At 37.0% G+C, this 27,793-nt stretch overlaps 1 protein-coding gene across 1 annotated transcript in view; it reads right to left on the reverse strand.

The window, feature by feature from the left end:
* The window catches only part of LOC103530643 (lysine-specific demethylase 4C), a 129,988-nt gene extending 115,029 nt beyond the window's left edge, over positions 1–14,959 (reverse strand). Inside the window, exons 1-5 of the mRNA XM_030467601.1 lie at positions 14,948–14,959; positions 14,640–14,833; positions 10,116–10,354; positions 8,723–9,084; positions 6,330–6,441 (exon numbers count right to left, since the gene is read on the reverse strand). Coding sequence (XP_030323461.1) covers positions 6,330–6,441; positions 8,723–9,084; positions 10,116–10,354; positions 14,640–14,833; positions 14,948–14,959 — 919 coding nt within the window. The remainder of the gene's footprint in view (positions 1–6,329; positions 6,442–8,722; positions 9,085–10,115; positions 10,355–14,639; positions 14,834–14,947) is intronic.
* Between the last annotated feature and the right edge of the window lie 12,834 nt (positions 14,960–27,793).

A 27,793-nucleotide genomic window follows, 5' to 3' on the forward strand; every position in this document is an offset into this window, starting at 1 on the left:
ACACATAGGGCCACCCCACTGCCCCTCCCTCCTTCCCTGTGTATCCCTCCTGAAGAGCTTGTAACCACCAATTGTGGCTCTTCAGTCATGTGACATATATATTTCTGTGACAGTCACTATGCCAGAGCTTTCCTGGTGCATCATAACTTCAAGCTCCCCCTTTGTTGCTCATACTGCATGCGTATGGATGCACTTCAGATGACCTAATGACTCCAACACCTTTTTGTGAGTGTTGGCCCCATTTCCTACCTGGCTTTTTTCAGGTGCTTCCATGATTTCTAAAGGTCTAAACCTTCACTCTACTGAAATGACAGAGTGAGAGTCCTCCCTAGTCCACCATCCTTCAAGCCCTTGTATGATTCCCTTGGGCTTATTCCTAACAGGTCCTGTTATATCCCCTTCTGCCTTCATATCTCGTTTAAAGCCTTTTCAATGAGTCCTTCTAACTCTTGCCCCAAAATGTCTACCCTCTCAGAGACAGGTGCATCCTATCTGCCATCAGCAGGCCAGGTTTACCCTCTAAGAGACAGGTGCATCCTATCTGCCATTAGCAGGCTAGGTGTCTCTTAAAGCAGCCCATGACCAAAAACCCCAAAGCCCTGCTGATAACACCAGTTACATAGCCACGCACTGATCTGGAGGCTCCTCGTGTTTATCCCCTCATCCTTTCTGACAACAGGGATGGAGGCAAAAACTACTTATACTCCAGACCCCCTAAGCAGCAGTCCAAGGGCCCTTGTACTCCTTGTAACAATCTCATTACTACCAACCTGAAAAAACAGTAATGGATAGTAATCTCAGGGATTTAACTAGGGCAGGGAGGCTGTTTTGTACATCCTTGACCCTGGCACAAGGGAAGCATCAAACCTCTCTATGCAGCAAGTGTGGTCTGTGTATCAGACCTTCTGCTCCCTGCAGAATTGAGTCCCCTACAACAAGGACCCATCTTTCTTTCTTTAGTGAAGATGTTTTGATCAGGGAGGGGGTTGGGGGGAATGTGTGTCTGGCTATACCTCGATGACACCTCCAAGTTAGGAGAATATTTGTTCTCACCATTATCCTGTCCCACTTGCAAGGCACTGTATCTGTTACTCAGTGACACCTGGTGGGAAGCTGTAGCTGTTGGGCAACAACTCTTGCCTTGCCTCTTGCACCAGGCAGGAACATTTTGCTATTGCAAGCAGTAGCAAGAGTCTTGCAAGAGTCTACAGTAGCAGGGGCTTTCTCTGCCTACTGGGTTTCTGTCTTGGGAGACAGGGTTCAACTCCAAGCAACTATTTCCCTCTCACATTCCCTAATGGTAGTTAGCCTGCCTACCTCCTCCTGGAGCTCCATTACTAGGTGTTAGAGTTACTCTATCTGGTCACACCTCCCACAGGCATGCTTACCACAACCATCTGGTGTGTGAGCAGGGCACACCCTGCAGCCTCACACCTGGGTGCTGGCATTTTCCCAGAAGAGCTCAGTCTGGGAAGCTGCATCAATCCTAGAGTGTATGGAGCTTAGAGGCACCATCGCCTTCTCTTAGGTGGATACTGTTGTCAGCTTGGCGAGTTAGCAGGCTAACAGAAGCCTTGACAAGGATGACCATGAGCCAACAATGTGGCCTTGTGGACAAGAAGGCCAATGGCATCCTCATAGTAGGTGCAGTAGAAGGGGGATGGTTGGCAGGTTGAGAGTTTCTCCTCCTCCTCTACGCTGCCCTGTAAGGCCACATCTGGAATATTGTGTTCAGTTCTGGGACCCTTGCTTCAGGAAGGACTGGGAACTGCTTGAGAGTCCAGTGCAGAGAAGCCAAGTTGCCGAAGGGAGTGGAACATCTCCCTTGTGAGGAAAGGCTGAGGGAACTGGGTCTCTTCAGCTCGGAGAAGAGAAGAATGAGGGGTGACCTGGATAATGTTCTCTTCTGAATTTTATTGAAACTATGTACAAAGAAACAATACTGAATTAAGCTTGAAGCAATGGGAAATTTTAGTCAACTTGAATCTAAAAGCAGCTGTAATGTTGCATGCCCAAATATTGCTGGAAAGATGTCTCTGGGACCAATCAATGTGGAGCCAAAGTCAGTATGCTTTCTCCTGCTGAATTTACTTTTTTATTCCTGAAGTGAGCAGAACTACAGCTGCATTAAATACAAAAGAATGTAAGGACCATAAGCTAACACACCACACTGAGCATAAGACATAGATTCATTACATAAAAAATATTAGTATCCTGAGTGTGCCATACAGCTCACACTGTATCACTGCACTTATTTTTCTACACTGGCAGCCTGAGCTGTAATTTCTGGGATTGACATCCCAGTTCCCAGTATTTCTCATTGCTTGTTCCTGTAGGCATTAATGTCACAAAACCAATCATAATAAGGGAGGCTCAGAAGTCAGACATACACAGAGAAAGGCTTCAGGGAGAGTGAAAAGAAAATTTAATACCAATAGAGCACAAACAATTAACCTAATCATTTTTCTGTAGAGGAAACATTCAGATCATAATGAAACATACACAGAAAGAAGCACATGCAATGACAAAAAGAAAACCACAAAACTTAATGTCCACATGATCCTGTCAAAAAACCCCCTCAAATTTCTACTGAAGGACTCTATTAATAATGATCAGAGAAATCACAGAAAGTTAGGGGCTGGAGGGAACCTTGAGTCCAAGCCCCCTACCAGAGCAGGGTCACCTATAGGAGGTCACACAGGAACGCCCACACAGGGGGGCTTTGAATATCTCCAGGGAAGGAGAATCCAAAGCCCCCCCGGGGCAGCCTGTGCCAGTGCCATGTCACCCTGTCTGTGGATGCATAACCTCTATAAAGAGAAGCATGGTCATCAGTACAGTGATACTGATTACTCCCCTGATACCCAACAACAAACATAGTCAAACGTGATCAAAGGACTCTCCTTTGACTGGCATTCATCTAGCCACAGACCTTTAACTTGCATGTCAGCATGTGCCAGGGAAGCTAATGACGCTTCAGATTGCCAATCTCCCTCAGCACTTCTTCTGTTTCCATCTTGCCTGCAAACATTCTTCTCAGCCAAAATCTACTGTCTCCTCTAGTGTTCTCACAAAAGCTTGGTGATAAATTAGATCACAGTAAGAGACAGACACATGACAACAATATCAAATTCCAGTTCCAGCTAGGAAATACTAGTAACTGCCTTGTCCAGTAAACCTCTTAATTACTTCCTTAAATCAATAAGCAGACATATGCTTACTAGCTACTCGAAATGAATCTAAGACAACATTATCATTCTTGACAAAAATACACCCTTTTGTACCAGATGGACAGTCATCAGGTAAAGAGGTATTTGAATTCTATGATGATACTTTTATATAAAATTAAGACACCAGGTACTTCAAAAACTACCGGGTAAGACAGCAAACAAAGAGCAGAATTCTTGAGATTAATAAACAAGTGTCATCACATCATCATTTAACCATATAATATAATATAATATCCTTGCTTAAATAGGAAATTTTCACTATGTTTTAACTATAATGTTGAAAGAGCATCAGCAGGCAAAAGGAATATTATCTCTAATTAAAAAAGAGCAATTTCACTGCAACATACCACATATTTAAATCTTTAATTACTTTCCTAGATGAATCTTAATATTATTATCATCCTTTTTGTGCAAATTACCATAACATTTTCTGAAATATGCTCTGTCTAGCCCTCAAGGCATCCAAACATATCCATGTATGATAGAGATCATAGGCCTAAGCTGTCTCTAATTTCAGAAAGATGCTTAACAACTAATTGAAATATCATGCCTGGTAAAACCGAGAGAGAGAGACTAGTGAGATGGAAGAAACAAACTGACAACTCCACGCTTGTAACAAAGTGGGAGACGTGCTGAAGAAGAACCAGGTAAACTTAAAGCACTCAGTGAAATAATACCTAAATCAGTGCTTACTGAAAACATAATAATACTTAATTACAAGAACAAGAACCAATTAACAGCCATGCTGTCTCTGAAGTTTATCTGTAACTGTAAAGAAAGAGCTACTGTTGACTAGAAATAATAGAATCATAGAATCATAGAGTAGTTTGCATTGTAAGGGACTTTAAAGATCATCTAGTTCCAACCTCCCTTCCATGGACAGGGATGCCTCCCACTAGTCCAGGTTGCTCAAGGCCCCATCCAGCATGGCCTTGAACACTTCCAGGGAGGGGGCAGCCACAACTTCTTTGGGCAATCTGTTCCAGCAACTCACCACCCTCACAGTGAAGAATTTCTTTTCTATTGCTTAACCTAAATATCCCCTCATCAAGTTTTAAACTATTGCCCTATACATACATGCAAATATATATATATATATATATATACTGCTTTCTTGTAGGCCCTCTTCTAAACAAGGTGAGGACAAAAAAAAATTTTAAAAAAATCGAAGTTCATCAACACTCTTCGATCACTTAAAGTCTTAAAAAAAGAGCTTATCACTTAAAGCATAAAAAAAGAGCTCCAAGCAAAATGTAGATATAAGGCATAAGGCACAGAGAAACATAGAAGCATACAGCAATGTTGGAATCACACCTATAGCCACAGCTACAGTATCAGCTCTATGCTACTCTTAGTACCAATCATCTAAGGAAATGTGAAGACCAACCTCCAGTTCTGCTAACTGAAGAGATACTGGAGACTAGTACCTGAAAAACCTGTGTGTTACAGAACTAAAATGCTAGAACAATATGAAAAAGGACTGTATTTGTATTCCATTTTGATGGACAGGTTTACTGCAGAGTCTGATAAGCTTCACAAGCCATATTTGATAGAATAAAATAGCTTTATTCATCAACTTTAGTCAGCTGCATATGTGATTGCTGGGTAAAGGAGATTTATTTTCTCTATTTACTTCAATGAAGCCAATCCATATCTCTGGCAAACTCCTCAGCTTTTTCTTCCCACCTGTGCAAGAGGAGGGGGTCTCTAAAATGAAGGCGCTCAAGTAAGCTCCCAAAAAGAGCACCCGAGAAGTTATAAGTATTTTTTGTATTTTCTTGATCACTGTGGTATATAGTTACTGAGCAATAAATTTTATGGCTGCCAAATTATTTACTTGTTTACTTTGTACAGAACTCTGTTCTATTTATCACTGTTGTTTCTCAACATTATGCTTCCATGCGTCTTTTTCTTAATTTCTCCTTAGCTCTATTACTTGAAGTGCCTAAAGGTACCATACACTATAAAATAGCATGCATAACTGCAATCTGTACTGAAGATCTGGTGGAGTATACTCAAAGTAATTGCCTAACATTACACTTCTTATTTATGCATTTAAGCTAAACAATGGAATTTTGTGGTCATTACAGAGCATTCAAATTAAAAAAAAAAAAAAAAAAAAAAAAAGCCTAGTCATAAACGTTCCCAGGAAGGCCATTTACCCTGCCTCAGGTTGTTTTATGACACTTAAAAGTAAGCAGAAATGAGGTTCAAGAAAATTTCTCAAGAACTGTTCAGCAGGGGAAATAGAGAGGAAACCTTTTGATGCTTTATAATACACAAATTTTATTTTCATTACATCTAAAAAAAGAACTAGGCCTTTCCACCTCTCTTTTTGTTTGTGAAAATACAGTACTTACTATTCACTAGTGGCAAACCTAGACTACTAAGATATAGTTAGAAGCATATAGAGAGAATTAAGACATGTAGATGACACATGCAACAAAATCAGCTTTCAAATTACTGTTTTAAATTAATAGATTAAAACTCAATTATCAAAAAGATTATCAGAGAGATGTTCATTCTTTCCATATGCAAAAGCTGGGAAATAAGACATATGTAAAGACTCTTGATAATCTTTTGAAGATAACCAGAAGCCTGTAGCCTTTTTCTTGAATGAGATCCACAGCATTTTAAGACACTTACTCCCCAACATCCAGTATCTACCAAGCAACAGAACTAGGAAAAAGTATCTTTAAAGTAGTGTAGAGTACTATAGCTTACACCTAAGATCTGTATTCAAAGGCTTGTTAAGTCACATTTATCTATATTGACACAACTAAAAAATTATCCTTAAAACTGCTGTGAGTTCTAACTTCGATTGGTGAATATATTAGTTGATGAATATTAGTTCTAATATTTGATTGGTGAATATAATTGTTTTAAACAACACCATATTGCTCTGAGCTTTTTGCAAAGACAGAACCAATACTTTTCAAAGAATTTGAGTGAAAATGGGCAAGTACATGATCTCTCTGTAAATTCAGATGCCATGCAGAAAGAAATTCTCATCTTGGGTGTTTTTGAAAATGCCTGTGTATATTGTCTCATGAAGAGAGGAAAATACCATTAGAAAAAGGTATTAAATAGCACACTTACCTTCATCACTTGCTGCTTGCTGTTTAACCAAACTCATTGGAGACCTAGCTGGGGGTTTATTTAGTGGATGACGCCAACTTTTAGATATTTTCCTTCTTTCAACTTCCACTGACTGAAAAGGAAGAAATCACAACAACTTTAGAGTGTAATTCTGGAAAGTTACTGTTCATGAATAAAGACATTTTTCTGTTAAGTAGGATAGATGTCTATTCTGTAAATACTATCTGGGTACCTGAAGCACTTTCAGTGTAACAATAAAACTTTTGTCTTCAGTAACTGAGAAAGAACAATCCTTGTCAAACACAAATGATTTGAAATACAGGCTACTGTCGCCTTTCCCAAATTACAAAGCTTAACTCCTGTTTTGCTCAGGTGATATTTGAGAGGAAGAACAGCCCGAACAGTTCTGCAGAACTAGAAGTACAAAACAGCAACTAACAGTGACTAGGAAAATACAACAAAAATCCACTGACTTCATTTGGGGTGCAAAATGCCTGAGGAAGTAAAAAAGTTATGTGGAGTTGAGATAAGAAATTAAGAATCCTGATACATGATTAACATACTGGTCTGGGATTTAAGGAAATTCTTTCCTCCATCAAGCACACTCACGTACATTCAGCTTGAAGTTACCCAGATTTTCCAGACTTCAAAACCAAAACACTACAAATCTCTGAGTGCAGCTTTCATGGCTTTAGATTTGAGTGCTGGTGGGGCAACCACTGAAGTGACTCAGCTGCTGCTGCTATCTGAAGGCTAAGGAGCAGAGGAAGGGCAAGCACAACTTGCAGAAGGGTGTGAAGGAGTCTCACGCGGCTCCTGTGGAAAACAGCATTCTGCTCTGCCACACCCTGCACCTAACCTAGCAGGTTATACACAATACCCCTTGACTGATTTGACAGCTGAAACCTACTACTATAAAATGGGAAGTAAATAACAATTACAACACCTATCTACTGTGGTAAGCATAGGGAAGATGTGGTTAAAGCACAGGACAGGTTTATGAACTAGAAAAGGTTACCAACTAAGTGAAAATGGAAAGAAGAACAGACTTTTTAATTGCATCTATACAACATATTTCTTCTCTAATAATAAAAGACATGGTATTTAATTACACTGGAGAATGTCATATATAAATGACTGAAAGGCAGAGAAAGATTAAGTATAATCTCTAATACATAATGATTAAAACACTACAGTGTTTATAGTGCTTTTTATTACTATGGTGGAAGGGCTAGAACCAAGGTTGTTAAAACTCACAACAATGAAAAAAAATTACTTTTGCACAGTTCATGACTGTGAAAGGGTCAGCATGATTCTGCTTTGGCTTCTAATACATTTCCCACAAATTCGGGCAATCTGGAAGTGGACTTCCTGGTCTCTTAGTCCCAAAATGGGATTGAACTCAAAATTCTGAAAGCTACTGTGACTACCACCACAATTTAATCTTTCATTATGCTTCCCAAAGTCAAAGCTGTCCACCCTTCATAGCAGAATAGCAAGATTTAAAATAAAAACTAAGTTTTGTACCAACGGAAGTCCATTATTAAACCTACTATTTAAAAAATCTAAAATCTATTTCTTGTATTAGAGGGATCTTTTTCTGCAACTGTTTTCTTTACATGTCCTAGGCCATTTCCAAAATCCAATACCAAGTTTCAGAATCTGAAATGATACTGTCCATATTATTCTCCTATATCCTTATCTTGAAGATTCATTTTCTCCAGCTTCAATACTACGGGGGAAAGGAAAGCAAGACAACACCATAAAATTTCTTTAACTATGTGAAATAATATAATGGAATGAAAGCAAACTTTTTTAGCATCTCACTTGATGCTCCTCAGTTCTGCTTCTTCATTTGAGAAGGGCATCAGTCCTTGATGAACTCCCATGTGCCTCCACACTCCAATGTTCTACACTTGGACAGTCTCTCAGAAACAAGCAGCTCTGCTCAAACTTTACCAGAATACTGTTGACACTCCTTAAGAGTCAGTCAATATAGCCATTTTTTCAAACACAGCTACATGCACTCATCTGTAATAATTTCAATGTCATGACAAAAGCAACAATTGAAGCTGATGGGCTTGCTCACAATGGCAAGCAACACACATATAGTATAGTTGCTGACAGTTCAGATTCACAAAGTGAAATTACTAGGTATCTATAATCAGGGGGAAAATCTGTCAACAAGCAAGCTCTAGAAACATTATGCTTTTGGATCCAAATTCCAGCTCTTGCCTTAATACTTCAAAACATGTTCAAATTAGCATATCATTAAAATAATGCATATTCTTAAGTGCTTTAATGTGGATATCAGGTCTCATTAGAAACACATTTATTCTCATTTCATTAAATCAGGAATATATTATTATAAAGATGTAATTTGCTTCACATACACTGGATGTTTTCATGCCATCTTCTTCATCTATTTTTACCAGGGGCATTTCTCCGTGTTCCAAGCTACTTCCACAGATGTCTAGGTCGCTGGCATCATCCTCTATTGAGACATTCTCCTCTTTATCTGGGTTTTCTGCTTTAGGAGTCTGTTCCTCTGACTTAAGGTATGGCACAGATGAAACACAGTGATCCTGTGATTCCAAATTCTCTTCTTCTCTACAGCTATCAGAAGCAGGAATACAGGCCACGGAATCTTCAATGGTAACGACAGGATGACTGGAATCTGCCCTGTCCTCATTTTCCATTTTTGTTTTCTCTAGTACAGGAGCAGGGCTTGAAAATGAGTCTGACTGCATGGTTCCTATAGATCAAGAATATTATTTGTTATTAAGTCTCAGTTCAGTTCAGCAAATTGTATTTCACTTCATGACAAGCTGAGTTATTCAAGTTGAAAGCACAGTTCATCATTTAGAAATCATACCAAAAAAAGGTAGAAGAATATACCTTTGTGGAGTATATATTTGATTGAGGAATAAATTACATGGAAATTAAATGTTTTGATTTTGAGTTTTAATCATTTAATTAGTATTTTGGTTCTGAATTCCAACAGGTCCCCATGTCACTCAAATTAATCAATATCCATGTACTCTGTTTACTCTGACAGCCCACAAGAACTTTGACTAGCTGGAAAAAATAATATGAAATCTGGTATACTGAAATTGGGATTCTGCATTTTTAACTATTATGGCTGGTTTTATAATGAAAATAAACAAATACTTATGGTTTATAATTAGGAAAATGTATTTCAGATAGATACCAAGAATATTTTGGAAAGAGCAGCACTGGTCTAAAAATGAAAAGCAATTAGCATATTTTTTATTTAAAAATTAGCATAATGTTATATTTCAGTGATGCTGAAGGGTGAAATTGTGCTTTAATAAAGTCCCTTATCTGCTGCTGCTTGCATGGGTTAGACAGAACAATGGGTTAAGAGAGGTCATCCAAGAAACATGTTACTGACAAACTTTATGGCATATACCACAGCAAATTTAGCTTCATCAGCACATCCAAGGCATTAAAGAAAGCAGTGCCTGTGAAGACCTTTCCCATTCTTTCAGCGTATTGACAAAATATAATTTACAAAACTTTACTCTTTAAAAAACATTTTATCAAAATAGCTTGGGTAATATTACTCTTAGCTTAGAATATTAATTTTGTCATTTTCTCATTCTAACTCAATACTAATCTTCTCTGCATAACTTTGGGAAAATAATTACAATTAAATAATTTAGTAAGCTAGTTAGGATAATATTAAGCTTTAACATTCACTGATCTAGGATATTAGAATATCAACACAAGTTACATGTGAAACACAACCAGTCTTTATCTCACCTGGAACCTTGACATTATCCAATAAATGCTGATCCAGCTGCATCCTACTACTGTTTTCTTCTTCCCCAGAAGGCACTCCTGTGTTTTCCCGTCTCACTTTTTTTCCAGGTTCTTCACTGACCTTGAAGCCATCAGCAGCTGCTTCAGTCGTTATGATTTCTGCACCAGCTACCAGAGCAGATATTCTCTTGTCCTCTGGAGTTTTAAGCTTTTTAGATCGAGATCTAGTGTGCTGGAAGCTGTTATAAGAGATATTGCTGTCAGAGTAGAATGTCTGTCTTGGATAAGATAAAATATCTACCAATATATATGTCCCTTTCACCTGCTTAAAGTTGTGAAAAAAACTGACAATTTTTCATCTTTTTGTGCTGACATAGTGTTTACAATTTATTAAGTGATAGATTAACAATTGATTGGATTTAACCTTCTAATCTTTTATCACCATTCTATGGCAAAGTTATTAAACTGTGAAAGTAAAATAACCTTAAGTAATAGTATTACTTAACTAGGATCTAAACTAGCTTTTTAATGAATAACTCTTCTGAATCTGAAAGAGATTAACCTTTATAGAAGTAATGAACATAGAGCATTCTTAGTTGCAGTAATATCAGCTATTTTCAAACCCCAGTGCTAGTAAAACACTCGTCTGAATAGCTCTGTTTAGATATCTTAAAATTATTTTTTTATTCATTTTAACAAAAGCAACAAGCCTGTGAAAGAAGGAAAAAATTCTGACCACCAATTTTTTGAATGGCTACAATATCAAGTAAGGTACTTCATAATACTGTGTAATTAAAAAAAAAAAAAAGTAGAAATTTGTAGAGAAACAAGATAAACCAGGTGCCTCGAGTTGCCAAAGAGTGGGTGTGAGTCCACCTATGCCTGGTTAGGGCAGGCCCCCTATTACCAGGGGGCCAATAAAGGTGGGACACACACCCACAGAGAGAGGTTCACTCTTGTGCGAAGCAATGGAGAGGCCAGCAGCTTGTCGAGCCTCAGGAGCAAGAAAGGCTCTCCCCGCTACATTTGGTGGAGAATGAAAGAACTTGAAAGAAGAACAACTTCTGAAATGCAGCAGTATGAGGAGCTGGCAACAGGAACATTCTCCCTGATTTGAAAAAGTGTCTGGGCTAACACTCTCCCTGAAAGGTATGACCAGCAAGCTCTTTGGATTGGAAACCCCTGAGCAGAGGGAAGCCAAGATAAGGATTCTCTCTTTGGAAACCCCTGAGCAGAGGGAAGCCAGGAGGATGGAATCCCATGAGGAAGGGTTAAAACCCGTGTATGGAATCCCATGAGGAAGGGTTAAATCCCGTAATCCCATGAGGAACCAGAAACCCATGAGGAACCAGCAAGCTCTTTGGAAACCCCTGAGCAGAGGGAAGCCAAGAGAAGAGCAGATACAGGAAGGAGAAGAACAACTCAAGTTGGAAAGGCAGAGACTTTGTGAAAAGTGCCTGGGCTGACATTGAACGGTTTGCCTAGGCTGCAGCAGTGTGAGAAGCTAGGGTTAAATCCCGTAAGCTATAAGTGTATGTTTGTGTCAGTTGGAAAAAAATGTGTAAAAATGTGTGTAAAAGTGTGTAAAAATCCTGTAAGCTAGGGCAAACCAGGAAAGCTTTGCTGTAAGAGGGAAAAAAAAAAAAGGGGGGGGGGGGAATGTAGAGAAACAAGATAAACCAGGTGCCTCGAGTTGCCAAAGAGTGGGTGTGAGTCCACCTGTGCCTGGTTAGGGCAGGCCCCCTATTACCAGGGGGCCAATAAAGGTGGGACACACACCCACAGAGAGAGGTTCACTCTTGTGTGAAGCAATGGAGAGGCCAGCAGCTCATCGAGCCTCAGGAGCAAGAAAGGCTCCTCCCGCTACAGAAATTAACATCTTCAGCATAAGTTTTCACACCCTCAGAAGTAGAATGGAAAAATAACAGATTAGTCTAGTTCCAAATTCAGCTATGTGACATGAGGTGAAATTCTTACGTGCTTGATCATGTATCAGGTTTCAAAACTTGTAACATACTACTGATAAAAAGCCAAGTAAACCAAGAGTTTAAAAGGCCCTGCATCCTAGATGACAGACAACTCCAGAAAATATTTTGCTGCTCCTTGCTTTTTATTCTATGCCCAAAGTTTGTCTTTCAATACTTTCTCTACAGAATATAAATTTACAGAAAATATGGCCAAGTAAGAGTTTGGGCCTATCAGCCCACATTATAATGTATTGTAGAATCACAGAAAGCTGGGGTTAGAAAGGACCTCAAAAGATCAGCTGGTCCAAACCCCCTGACAGAGCAGGGTCACCAACAGGAGGTCACACAGGAACCTGTCCTGGTGGGCTTTGAATGTCTCCAGGGAAGGAGACTCCACAACCTCCCTGGGCAGCCTCTTCCAGTGCCCCGTCACCCTCACAGTGAAAAAATTCTTCCTTATATTTATAAGGAACTGTGTTCCAATTTATAACCATTGCTCCTTGTCCTGTTGTTAGTCACCCCTGAGAAAAGCTTCACTCTGTCCTCCTGGCACTTACTCCTTACATATTTATAAGCATTGATGAGGTTGCCCCTCATTCTGCCCAAGTTGAAGAGTCCCAGCTCCCTCAGCCCTTCCCCACAAAGGAGATGTTCCACTCCCTTCAGCATCTTGTTTGCTCTGTGCCAGGCTCTTTAAAACAGTTCCCCATCCTTCTGGAACTGAGGGGCCCAGAACTGGACACAATATTCCAGATGTGGCCTCAGCAGGGCAGAGCAGAAAGGGAGGGGAACGTCTCCCTACCTACTAACCATACCAACATGACCCATGGATTTATGATGTCCAGACTCATTAACTCATCCTTAACCTAAATGTAACAGCAAATATTATTACTGTTTACATGCAGATTTTATATGCTCAGTTGTGGCAAAGGATTTCAGCCCTGTATGTCATTTAAGCTCTCCCAGTTATTGTATTAAAGATGGTTTCCACAAACGGTATTTCTGTTTTCTATCTATAGGAGCTTGTATTATCCCCACTATCAGAATTTTGACAATTTCAATCAACATATTACACTGGAAATGAAGCTGAAGAAGTCTTTTATCCTCACTTTGAAATACATATTGTCACCATACCTGAACAAAAGCCAACTAAAGAATTGCAAAGCATTAGAATTGCACCTAATAGCTTAGATAAATGCATGAAAAAAAGCCCATGTGTTCCTGTGCTCACAAAGTTTTTGCTTTTAGTTAAAACTGACTGCCCTTTAGGGTATTACCAAATTAATTACTTATGGTTCATGTCTGAACTTTAAGATACCCTGTACTATATACAGAGTGAAACCTACTACAGGGTAAAATGGCATTCAATTGGGAACAACAGTCTGTGTGTCCAGACTAGTATTACACTTATTACACATATACTAACAAACTGACTGTCCAGTTGGTTATCTACAAGAATTTATTCTACCTCTCAAGCTATTCTTACCCAGGTAGATCCCAATGTTACATTTCTCAACTATAATGTTCCACTAGTGTAAAACTTGATCCTCTTCATTACAGTTTGACATTCCTACTATTTTCTTTAAGAAATGCATTACCTTACAAAGAAAATGAGGAAATTCAGTTTAAGAGACAGATAGAAAGTAACTATATCATAAAATTATTTAAAGGAGAAAAACTGTCTTTGATCCGTCAAACTGTGCTCTACCATAAGAAGATACCAATGAAATTGCCCACTCTAGGCTAATAATTAAATAGATCTTAATTAGATAATGAAGAAAATCCATGATGGTTTTGCTAAGCAAGATAGGATAGCATTGTGCACAAAATATGTTTGTGCAATGCAAACAAAAACCATGGTGTACACCAAGACAACAGATTAAGTTATGATTCAGTTCCAAGTTCTCAGTGACAAGCTGAGAAACTTTTTTATCCTCATGTTCCTAGTGGTTTCAGCACTAACAAGCAAGATTCAGGCCTTCCTTATGCCAAATTATGATCCATGATTTATCTGTGGCAGATGCAGAGAGATTTCAGCTGCAGCACTGTGAGAGTATGCCAAACAAGCACTGATACCTCCTGGGAGAGAGATGGCAGTGAGGGCCAAGACTATTGCTACAGATTTCACACAGTTGTTAGGATTCTCCCACAGCTTTATGATAAGTTTTTCCAATTTAACCTTTACCTCTGGTCTGCTGGCTGCAGATGTCACTAGAAACAACAAGAACTACCCATACCTTGAATATTTTAATGAAATAATCTCTACTAAAGATAAACTCTTAATACCACACTGGAGTGTATTTTGATGTCCTCCATAATGAGCTATACACATAACTTGCAAGTTGAATTAATTCTTCATAGTCAGTCTGAAAAAAAGACTAGCAAGCCCCCAGGCTGATCTTACTACAGAAAAGAGAAAAATAAACTTACTCTAAAGTACATAAATTCAAATAATACATCAGAGGAAAAAAAAGAAAAAAGATAAAGGAAATTTAGCATAATTTAAAAGGAAACTGACATCGTACTGAAGACAAATAGGAAATAACGAAATAAATACCACTTGGGAAAGTTCTTTATTTTCTTTCTTCTCTGCAGCCAGATCTTTACTTCAGGTGTTGATTCCGGAGTTGGTTTTGTATGATCAATTGTGTATAAATCCTTGCCTTGTTTCCACAGCTGATATCTATCTGGTTGAAATTTCCTCACAAAAATATCCATTGATATTGTCACCATATCTCTCCTACAGGTGCACTGCAAGAGAAAATGGGAATTTATAAGTCATAGAATGTAAGTCATGTAATATTCTGCAGGTTTGCAGCAAAGAGAATCCAAAATAAAAATCCCAGGTGTGAAAACCAGCTTTACCTTAACCAACATTTTCCTCTTTGCCTCTTACTCACTTCTTCAGGGCATAAGGATCATTCAAAGAAAAGAGTCTCTGAACAGATGTAACATAGTAGGGTCCCATAATGGTACTTATGGAAACAACACTGCTTAGATTGGGAACAAAAAGAACCTACAGCATTTCATTTTGACCTGTTAGCTTTTCTTGGCTAAGTTTTAAGCATAATACCATATTGAATTCAGAGACTGCAAATACCTTTAGTGGCATCATAATTTTTTTTTTTTAAATAAACTCTGACCTCCACTTAAACCAAATTCTTCACAGGTATACATAGTCCTATCTTTTAATTTTTCAAAAGTGCATACAAGTACCATATAAAGTTACCGTTTTGCTGAGGATTTTCTAGAAAGGGGAAGAAACAAACAAGACTAGGGATTACAGCCCAGAATACTATATTAAATCTGACCTTCTGTGCAACGCAGACCCTAAAATCTCATGCAGTACTTTCCTCATCAACTTTGCTCTAGTCCCTGATTTTAGTACCCTAGAGAATGATTGCATTGCTTTTCTCTAGAAACTGTGCATACAAGTGGAACGTCTTATTTGAATAATTCTTAATGATCATCATGAAAGCAGGCAGTGCTGCCCCAGAATACTGTAGATGTTGAGGCAATTTTCAGACAAAAGTTACCATACCTACTGCTCCAAAATAATTTCAGGAGACTACAGTAAGTCAATATGCCTGCAGCATATAAACTTCAGCTGGTTGCCAGGTGCCCACCAACCTACTCTCCCATTCACCTTCCTTAGAAGGAAAGTGAGAAAAAGCTCCCAAAGCTGCTGCACAGTGTTTTTAACTCTTAAACACGCTATCAAGAGGCACCTCCAGAATCACCGATGGGCTCAGCTTTGGGCAGCAGCCAGCTGGTCCTGGTTTTGTCTACCACAGGGCAGCCCCTGATCCATCTTCAAAGAAGCCACCACTGCAGCTCCAATCTACTGCCAAAACCTTGTCACGTAAAACCAGTAAACTACTGAGATTAAAAGCAAAATGGATGGCTAAAAAAAATAGACTCAAATGGAAAAACTTTTAAAGAACTTGTTATTATAGCTAAATTACTTTGTTAAAGGGTAAAAGTGAGACTGTTTTCTTTCAGACATACAAAGGTCTATTCAAAACCTCATAAATGCATAGCCTGGCCTTCTGGTTTGCTACAGATGGTTTTATCACCTCTTTTAAGCAAGAAGGGTGTTTAGTCATAGAAAAGTTGAAACATAAAAAACTGAGCATAACTTTTCTACTAGCTAGACTTCTGTGTGCTGGATGCAAACTTCTTTGCCAGATATTTCTATCTATCTCTTCTACTCTGCCTTTGTTCAAGATACATTAAAATGTAACACAATGTAACACAAAATGTAAATGTACAAAATTAAAATGTAACACAAATGCAACACAAGATACATTAAAATGGCTGCTTCCCTTTCAGTATCTCAGTATCAATATGCCGTGTATTCACAACACTGCCCTCTAACGAGACATGCAGTAGAAAGAATTAAAAAAGAAATAATTTTATGCAGCTTTCTTTAATGACTGGTTTTGCCAAAAACATAATTAGAACTTCCCTTCTTCAAGCAACATGCATATATATACATATAAATATACTATAAAACGATGTGTCAAGAGTCCTTGATCAGTCACTATGCACAGTAACAGTAAAAACAATTAAGATGCTTCTGTATACTAAAAAGTCACCACTAAAGGTCCACTGTAATATTTTTAACTTTTAAAAATTGTATTTGTAACATAAATATAAACAGCATTGGATTTTTTTATCCATTTAGCAAAAAAAATCCTTTCATATTCAAGCTATGCTGCTACACACTGATTGGAATTGGTTGTTACAAGCAAAAATATTTAGAGGACAGCTGATCTTGCTGTTCGACACCAAGACTTCCAGTAGAAGAAAAGACATCCACAGAAGCAAATAATTACTTAAGTCAGCATGTAATTAGCAAAGAAGAAAATACACCAAGAAATAAAATGTATTCTATGATGGAATTATAATAGCATATGAAAAGACGCAACTTGTGTCTAAATGACACACGGAATTTCTGCCCAACAGTATTCCTGTTAGCCTGAAAAGGTAGAAGGCAAGCTTCTGGACACTAAAGTGAGGAAATATTTTTTAAGTACCATATTAGACAATAACAGAAGGCATGTTCTCAAAATCATGTTTTCTCATTTTCCCTAAAATAAGCATAGAAAAAAATAATCTGTTTTGATTACTAATCTGGAGGAATTTTTGGTTTAGTGGTTTTTAATGTTTCTTCTTAATTTCCCATTGGGTTGACTCTTAGCTGACAGTTACGTGGCTTCCTGCTCCAAAGACAAAAAAAAGTGACTGAAAATTATAAAGCAAAGCTAAATGTCATTTTGTTCAAGAAGCCTCTAGGGACAGACAGAGAAGGGACATGCCACTGCACACTGAAGTACATAATGATTGTCACTGATTGTAATAATTTTTGAAGCATGTTTTCGTATTCTTAAAAGTAAATGCAAAATTTACAACAAAAAGTTGTTGGATCACCATGTCAAATACATCTGATGTTTCCATCGACAAACCTAAGACTGATTATATAATCATCCAGGTTGGAAAAGACCACTAAGGTCACTGAATCCAATCATCCAACCTACAAACCCTAACCACTAAACCATCCACTGCAGCTCTCCATGTACCCGTCTTTTGAACACCCCCAGGGATGGTGCCCCCAACATCTTCCTGGCCAGCCTGTTCCAATGTCTCACCCCTCCGTGAAGTTTTTCCTAATACCTAATCTGAACCTATCTTGGTGGAGCTTTACCCCATTTCCTCTTGTCCTGTCACTGGTCACCAGAGAGAAGAGGCCACCATCTGTCTCACTACCACTACTTTAGGTAGTTGAACAGAGCAATCAGGTCTCCCCTTCAGACTCCTCCATCACAGCCTTTCCATTGGAAAAATATTTTTTCTGTATGCGGTCAAATATTCTTCAATCAACGAATCAGACAATCCTCAAGGGAACAGAACTATCTCTCAATTCTTTGGTATTACTAATAATACTAAAATCAACATCACAATTACTATTATTATTTATGGTATCATATACAGCTTAGAGGTAAGCAATTAAAAAACTTTTATTAGAAACCGCAAATCTTCATAGCAATGGAGTGGAAGAAAAACTTTTTTGCAACTTTAATTGGTGTAACTGGATGTGAAATATATTTGTAATATGATAAAATTAGCTAGCAGAAAGATACTCAGTCAGAAGAATCTTTTTCAAATTTGTGCTATTTGTGAATGGGGAAAAAAAAAAGAGAATAATTATTTTGTATTAATTTGAAGAAGAAGAAAAAAGTTAAACTCTACACATTTCCGACTCCAATTCAGGAAAATTTTAAGGAATACAACATGCTCCTAGGCTTGGGAAAACTGTTGTCCTGAAAGTGGGTCCATTACCCAGTTAGTGTTAGACACATTCTTAAGCACATTTTAAAATAAGTCACTGTCTCACTGAGGTAACTGTTGAATCCATGTTTTAATCATCAGAATATTGATGAATTAACATCTAGGCTAGTACCTAAGAAAAACTCTTGAAAAACATTTTAAATTGTTAAGATTCAAGTAATGTCTAAAGGGTCCTTCTAATACTCCATCTTTAACAGTAAACTTTTCCACCAAACAGAATTACTGGATTTTTAAAACTCACATAAATATTCTCTCTGTAGAGAGTATGATATTTTGCTGCAACAAAAGGCAAATAGTTTATCCTATTATTAGTTTACCTTAGCCTTACTAAGAAGACGGGAAGAGCATTTCTTAGTGTCACAGTTTTAAGCACAGAACTGTATTCCGAGACTCAAGCCTTTGTGACTTGCATGCTTTTCTTTTACTTCAATGTGTACTATAAATGATGATATACCTTCTAACATCTGGAGCTATGTCTCTATCCACGAATAGGTATCATCAATCTGAACATCAGTTATATTACAGTGTTACAATGTTTAATGCATAAACCTTAAAACACCTAAAGGACTTTGGATATTTTGCAGTCAGTATTGGATTTGTTAATTAAAATGTGATTTTCACTATATCTGAGATCTACTTCATTAAAATTCTTCCAACGTATTAATTTGAAGAAGAACAGTAGTACTACAGTAGGCTAAATTCTTGTCTTTTCTTTACATAACCTTTTTAGGAATAATTCATGTTGCAACTGCACAGTATAGGTATAAATTTTTTCTACACATCTCTGCAACAGCATGAACAGCATGTGTGAGAATAACAGCCAAGAAAACACGTGCCCATTTCTTACAGAGAGAAAAGATTTTTACAAAACAAATGAGAAAAAATTAGCAGAATGAGGAAAGTAATAGGCTGGTAACCTCTTTTATATGCTGGGTAATTCCCAATTCACAAAGCATACTAAAAAATTACCTAATCCTTCCTAATACACCTTCCTAACAACTTACCATGATTAAAGCCCTCTTCACAGCACAGTGGCAATAATGTATTTATTGGCGAGATAGTTAAATAATTCAGATTCTTTTTACCATCTTAACTGCAACTGCACTTAACAGACTCTTTCACCCACTGTATTCCACTAGTCTTGCAATACTTTAAATGAAACGTGTTCAGACAATGAAAAAAATACATTTTGATAAACAACATTTTGAAAGTGCTGCAGCTGAAATTGCGTCCTGTGCAGTTCCTATATAAGTGCTTGATATGTACTTTTTGTTAGGAGAACAGGATTTAATAAATATTGGTAACAATAACTGGTTTTGCTGGGAAATCGGGCAGTGATATATTTTCACACGGACCTTCTGGCAACTTGTAGGCAATGTTGCAGAAATCTTTGATATCAGCTAGCCATCTGTGAAAGCTTCAATAAAGAGAGGCCTCCTCTGCAATTCATAGAGAGTACACACACTTTTCCCTGACACATCCACTCAAAAACTATGAAAAACACAATTTTAAAACACCACTCCTTTTTCAGATTCTATCTATATGCATAGTATATACATTCTTTGTATTCATATATGCAATAGCAAATACTCTGCAATATTTTAAAAATAGTTCAATATTTAAATATGCATTACAAAATATGCGGTGTTTTTCTTTATTCCTATTTCCATTTTTTTCATTCTTACACATCATGCCACATACACACCCCTACAGAAAAACCACACAGTTATGGAGAAACAATTTGCATCAGTATCAGATGCCATTGCCAAAATGTGGCTGTTTTCCTCCAATTCCTTTGAAACTCTGCCAACAGAAGCAGTGTGACAGGACACAGATGAAAGAAGCCCTAACTGTCTGTTATGTCTTTTCTGTTATACTCTTTCTTAATTTATGTGACTCAGAAACCACTGAAATGAGTACAAGTTAGGCATGTAGATGAGAAAACTGATGAGACTCAAAATGGAAGCTAGACACCAGTCTTTGAACTTGCTGGAGACAGGTAAAGATGAAGACAGAAAGAAATTTCTATGCACAGCAAGAGGAGAGAGTAAGCTTTACATATGTTTGGCTATTTTAGAAGTCTTCTTGAACTCCAAGTCCCATTTGCCATCCAGAGTAACAGATTAACCCACAAGACAGCATTATTCTCAGTTACCAGGTTTCAACACCAGTAACTTCATGGGGATCTGGGGGGGAGGGAAGGAGCAGGACTCCTGTAGTACAATATTACCATATTACCATGTTTTATGCAGTGCAAACTATCATCCAACAGAGTTCAGCTATTCTGAGTGCAAACAGAACAGCTGAAAGAATAACTCTGTATGACAGCCTTTAATGTTCATTGCTGTTTTGGGGGTTGTTTGGGTGGGTTTTTTTAACGTATCTTGAAAATAATTCCTTGAATTTCCATAACTATATTACCCTTCTGTGTGCTGTTACGGTAAATCCTTTACTGATATATTTATGGACACTACTCTTGCCCTTTGGAAGATTTAGTTATTAGTTATTAACTTTTCATTCTTATTTTACTCTGTATTTCTGGCCCAAATTATTCTCCTCTCACTGACATTCACTTTCCATCCATCCCTGATGCCCATACACAGATACGCTTTGCCTGGGGTCTTTACCTCCTCACTGTGTGTCAACTGCACTTGCTCCATCCTCCTCTTTGCTCTGCATTGCTCCCTTTCTTTGAAAGGAAAGCATTTCCTTTGGACTGCATTTCATCAGATCCAGAAAATAAAGGCTTCTGTCCTTTAACTGTCTAGTAATTCATGAATTTAAAATGGAGAGATTCTGACCCTGTGAAGTTATTATTTATTGTAAAGACATTAATCTCCATCTGCAGCAGACCATAATTTAAGCAATTCTAAAATATATCCTTAAGAAAAAAACAAATACTGTATAATGACACACACATATATATCACTATGAAAAATAACTTGTACTTGTGCAGTACCTAATATAGGCCTATTACCATGTCATTCCTCATCTTGATTATACAAATGCACAGTCTTTCACTTACAAAAAATTTACTAGTATCAAGCATAAAAAAGGAATTTACAAATGACACAAGTTCAGCAATTCCAAACAGTTAAATATATCCGTATCTCATTAATTACAGCAAAGTGATAGTTTTAGCATACTGCATGTAAGTCAGTGTAACAGAAAACTTAATAAGGAATTCCCCTTCCCTACTGCTAAGAAATTCAAAAGAAATTTCTTAAGTTATTAATTCAAAAGTTGCATTTATATACACCATTTGCAAAAACTTCAGATTAGAACTCCACATACTAAAGATTAAAGGGGACTCTAAGAGGACAAAGATACATCCCTCGTATGAGTAGGTGGGCTGAAAAATGAGAACTTGTTTTGAAGCACTGTTTATAGGCTGAAATAAAATGTTGCCTCCACCTGAATAATTTAGAGCATTTTCCAGCCCTACTAATGTGTATGTGTATCACTACTGCTAGTTAGTCAAGCAAGTCAAATTATTGTGAGGACCTTTAGAGGTCTTTTTTTAAAATTCAGGTTCAGATTTAACAATAATTGAAGATTCACGGTAATATAAACAGATAATTTTTTTCAGACAACAATTTGAATTTCACAGAGCTGCAAACCTATCTGCCATTATTAAAAATAATGGCTTCATTTGCACACAATAATGCTCAGAGAGATCAGAGAGGTCAGGTTGAAAATTTAATACTATCAAGACTCTTCTAAAGAGCCTTAGAAAAGGCTTAGAACTGTTGTGCTTCCACAGTGTTGCTTCTGAAGCAGACTCCTGCACATAGAATTCTTACTTACCTTACATTAACACAATTATAAATCATTTTTAAAGGTCAGAAATATTTTTTTTGTAAACATTTTGAAGCAAATTTGAATTGTCTTGACACATTTTTCTCAGGTTCCATCTTTCAACATCTAGCACATTGTAGTAAGGTATCTCAAAACCAAACAAACTACTGCTATCAATGGTGAATCACAGAAAACCATTACTTCTGCTCAGAGGACATAGGAAGAAAGTAATCAAATTCCAATTAGAGGCAAAAGCTATGGCCAACTATCACATGAAGTAGGTAAAGCACCATCATATTCACTGAGTTTCTCTAAGGCATATGATAAATTCTTCATAAAGCTTGGTTCAGTTCAAGACACAGATGGTCAAAATCCATCACTCACATGAATCTTACAGCTTTTGTAAACACTGAGTTAAACAGCAGGCTCAGTCAATCACTGTTTTGTTTATGTAACAATGACTTCACTCATCCTATTGTTAAGTGCTGTTCTAAATAGAAAATTCACAGAGGGTGAGAACTACAAAACCTAACACTGAAAACATTTTTTCTAGACTGTCAGACTACTGAACCTGGTTTGGTCCAATATGACTCCTAAATGCCTCCCAAAGACACTGAATTTCTACTGTTGCTTAGCAAACAGGACACTATTTTAAAAGCTACCTACCCTTCAATAGATGATGAAAAAAATTCCTAGTTGTAGACACCTTCACTCCAGGAATTTCAGAATGCTTTGCAAATATTACTGTTTCTTTCTGATTGCAGAGAAGAAACCAAAACACAGAAAGGTTTGTTTTCCAAGGTCACAAAGCAAGCCACAGACAGAACTAAAACTTTTATATATTTGATTTTCAGTTCCCTGTTGTAGATATAAGTTCTTGTTTTAAACTGAACAGAGGAAAAGAGAATTATTTGGCCAGTTCTTAAAGTAACTTTTTTTCCAAGGCTCTCCTACTATTCCAATTCTATTGCAGACAGGGGTAAAAAAAAGGGCAGAAAATAATATTAAATTCTTTGGTTCTACTATGTGTTTTAAAAGGTTTAATAAAACCACAGAATTTTCAAATAATATACAGCAACCTATTTGTTTAGCTTACTCTCCAACAAAAGATAGAAAGCAAAGAAATTGTAGCTATACAATGTTCTACCACTATTTATATCCAAGCAGGCAATGGAGGGAGCATTGTGGTATCAAAACCAAACCAAACCAAAAAACAAACAAACAAACAAAACTTCATTTTGAAGGTTTTTTCTGTCACTGTTAAGTCAAACGTGTGGCTGAGAACAATATTGTATTGATGCTGTACTGACATGTTGAGAACAGAGGCTCTGTGACACAGCTTGTCTAGTTTTGGGAAATCAGGAGAGGATAAGAAAATATGCCTGTCAGACAGAAACTGCAGAATCCTCTATGACTTTCTTCCTCTATTAAATTGACCATGTATGGAACACCCACCAGAAGTTTTCCTTTTCAGACAATAACACACTCTTGCTGTAAGCCACTCTGCATGCCTCTGGCAAGTTAAGCATGAAACAGTAGCAACACTAAAGCATGAAATCTACTCACAACCCAACTCTTGCGGTTCGTATCTTGGAACACTAGGCTCAGCTATTAGAATTACTCAAATATGTAACTTGCAAGAAATGAATCAAGAGAGTGGAACCTCAACATTATGTATTTCACCTGCTGCAAAAAGGAAAGAGTAGCTGAACCAAAAGAAAATCCATTGCATGAAGAATGCATTTAGAATAGGGTGAAACAACCCCTAGACATTTTTTGAAGAAATGGGATATGCTTCTGTTGACTAAAGCTCAGAGACAAAAAAAATAGACTCACTGAAGTGAAGCAAAGCCCCTTCTAGCAAGCACTGCATTATCAACAAATACATCATTGTCACTGAAGATCCTGAAGAAACATCTGCCAATAGTTATGGAAAGCTGAACCCATACCTAGACAAAATGAGTTTCCAGCTAATAAATATGACAGAAAAGCAGAAATGCTCAATGTAAACAGAGATTGTATTCAATTTCAGTGCCTAATGAAAAAAAAAATCACAGACTACTCAAAAAAATGGAATTTTCTTCCACCCAAGGGGAAAAAAAAATAGGAACAATGATGTTGATAACACGGGTTATTTTGCCTTATGGTTTCTCAAAGAATGATAATTAAATGAAGGACTTGACAGAAGATGATGCCCAACATTCCTCTTGCTACAGATAATTTACCTTGCCCTAGAGTTGGGAAAATAAACCTTACTTCACTATTCACCGAAGTAGTTATCTTGCTGTAGAGAGCATGGTTCCTATGCTGACAATTATGGACTTAAGGCAGTAAACTTCCTCAAAAAGGTGTACCAATTCCATTCTAGTGGTGGTCCAGATTTTTCGAGAACAATAAAACCAAAACACCCGAACTTTGCAGCTATACAAGATACATTGGTTTAATTTGTTTATAGGTTCAAAAGCTGCTAAAAGAGAATGAGAAAGCAAAGTATCACCAAGTATTACAATAGGTAAGAATTTATATGAAGCTGGGATATGGAGGTCAGTGTGGAGTATGCATGCTCATTATTAGATAGGAAAGTAAAAATAATTTACTAAGGTGACATGTCCTTTGGTTCAACATATTTTATTAAACAAGTCTACAACATGACTGTTTTCAGTCCACTAGTTCTTTGACTTACAAAAGCCTGATGTAGCTAGTATCTCCAAGTATCAGTACTGCTTGGAATAAAAGCATTGGCTTGTAATCAGTCTACTGGCAAGCAGACTAGATGGTCAAATTATTGCTCCAAGAAGTATCTGGTAGTATAAAAGACTGCACAGACAATGGAAAATACACACACTGAAAAAAAACAATTTTTCTGGTTTTATTCACAGATCCACTTTGTAGTGTATCAGATGGGAATGTGTTTTGCTGTCCAGGAAATAGAGAGTTATTCAGAACATTATTACCGTAAGACTGGACACTAAAAGAACTTCAGAGCCAAAACCTGCACATGTATGTAAAAGAACACACATCCATATACATCCATGGTATTCCTCCCACAGTCATATGTTCAAATTAGATCCTCCAGCCATCCTTTGAAGCTGAAAAAGTAGTATGACCAGAGATCTGTGTGGCTACAAAGCAATACTTTCTTGGTTAAGTGAGTGCAGTATTAACCTGTATATACCAACTTTTATCATACATGACCCCAACTCCTTGGCATAAGGAGGTTGTGAAGAAGCAGGTTCAAAAATTTTTTGTCTTCATCAGCAATAAGTCACAGACGATTCTTGACGTGCCCGGTGTGCTTAAATGACAATCTTTTTATTATGCTATAGTACTTCTAAATCTGCATACAATTAAACACATGTGCTAAATAGCAAACTTCTTAAAACACACTTCTAATATGGGTAAGGCAAGAGGCTGTGTAACAGAAGGCTTACAGACTCCTCTGGGTTATGATGCATTATGACAAACAGGTCAAAAATGGAAACAAAGCCTGATCATTTGTGGCATGTAGATTCAAGAAGCACCACAGGATGCTTAGTCTAGTTTTTTTCCCCTTTTTTTTTTTCCCCTTTTTTTATTAAACACTACACAATAAAGAAGATGTCTTTTTATCATTATTCATTTTGAGTATCTGTAGAAGAAAAAAGGATCTTTTAAGATCTATATGCCTTCTTTCTATAACTGCTATCTCAATTAATCAGAATTGCCATCAGCCAATTCTTCCTTATGTTCTGACAAAAGATTAGGATTCTGCTTGTGAGACAGTGACACTATGATGTTCTGCTTATTGATTTTTTCTGCCAAATGAATGTGAGGCATCTTCCCAAAACGCTGCTGGAAGATAAAGAATTTATGCAATCATAAATTCCAACATAAACTAATGAAGCTCCTGTAAGCAAAACAAAGGCAGTTAGCTTCCTGTGGATTGGATTTAAAATTTAGGAAAATACAGTTAATCAAGAGTAGCTCTTAGAAGTTTTCATGACAATCAAGAAATCAGACTTATCTCTTAACAATAAGCTCACTTAGGATATTGAACAGGAACATTTTCAACTAAGGATTTTGAGTGAACATAAAAATCTAAACACTGCATTTCTCACGCTGTCATATCTGTACGAGTATTTGGTTTAATCAGGTAGATACAAGACTTTATGCATGAAGTTTGCATTACTGTTCTTCTTATTTACAAACCATTAAATAAATTCTTTTTATTGATTTCGAATCCACAGAAAAAAATACTTTAATTCTATCTGAAATAAATAAAACTGCTATCGAAATTTAAAGGCTTTAACTTCATAGAAATATCTAGTTTGCATTTCACACAAAAGAATATTGTGTTCCATGCTTTTCCTTCTGAGAAGCCTTTACAGGAGGTTTGTACTTGGCAGAGGGAGAACTGATAAGATCGAACAAATGGTCCTGTATGATAATCCTGGTTGCTTTTTAATCTGTGAAAAGGCTACTAATCAGACATCAACTCTGTATTAACTTCCAACAGTCCTATACATTTCTATTAGATGTTATATCCTCATTTGCAGTTAGACTGAAATCCATCATTAAAATGCTGGTATCAGTTCCATACGCTGGCAGACAGTAAAGACGAACCTAATATAATATAACATCATAACTGCCAATTGTATTTATGGTGGTAAAAAAATCCCACACGTGTATGATTTATACCATGACATTAAAAAAAAAAAAAAAAAAAAAAAAAGGCTGCAAATATAGATGTGTAAAATAAATCCTCTATTCCTCTATATGCAGTTTTTTCATCTGTGCATTGGAAAAAGCCTTATTATTATGTGAATATGTTCTACTTTCATAAATACTTCAGAGTGAAAAAAAATGTAGCTAAGTCATTTCTATAAAGTGAAGAAACAGAAGACTAGGAATTTGTTACCCATGTCCGTCATTGTTGATGAATCTTTTTTTTGTTTGTTTGTTGCATATATAAAAACTACCAATATTTCAATTAAAGAAAATAATAGCTTATATTCTATAATATTAGCATTTAAGAATCCCAACAAACAAGTAACAACAAAAAACAAAAATAGCTGTCCAGTAAGAAATGTGAAAGCCATTTTTCCACACTAAATGGAAGTGGGAAAACTGGGTTTAAAAGAAGAGATTAAAAAGATCAATACGAAATAATATTTACTATTCTGATTTTACATTTAATATTTTTATATACACTTAGTACTGCAAAACTTGAAATACTGTGATCAGCTCAGGATGTACTCTTCCCTCAAACACTTACACTAAAAAAGTTTTCCGTCTGTGTAATCAGATAGTTAAATAATTTCTATAAAGGAAATGATAAAGTGAATCCTACGTCTACAAACAGAACTGCCTTCAGTTTTAATGCACAACACATTTCTGGCATTTTCCATTCCATTTTGAAGAACTGATGATGGAGGCAAAATCCCCAGCTGGAAAACCTAAACCACCTTCATATTCAGCCACCTGTATTCAAAAATAAAGTGATGCTTCTTTTCAGACCTTCCTGAGTTTAGATAATATTCTCTCTGTTCTGACTTGAAGGACCTTTTTTCAAGTTTAGCTCTG

Source organism: Calypte anna, chromosome Z (genome assembly GCF_003957555.1).
Source record: "Calypte anna isolate BGI_N300 chromosome Z, bCalAnn1_v1.p, whole genome shotgun sequence".
NCBI lineage: Eukaryota > Metazoa > Chordata > Aves > Apodiformes > Trochilidae > Calypte > Calypte anna.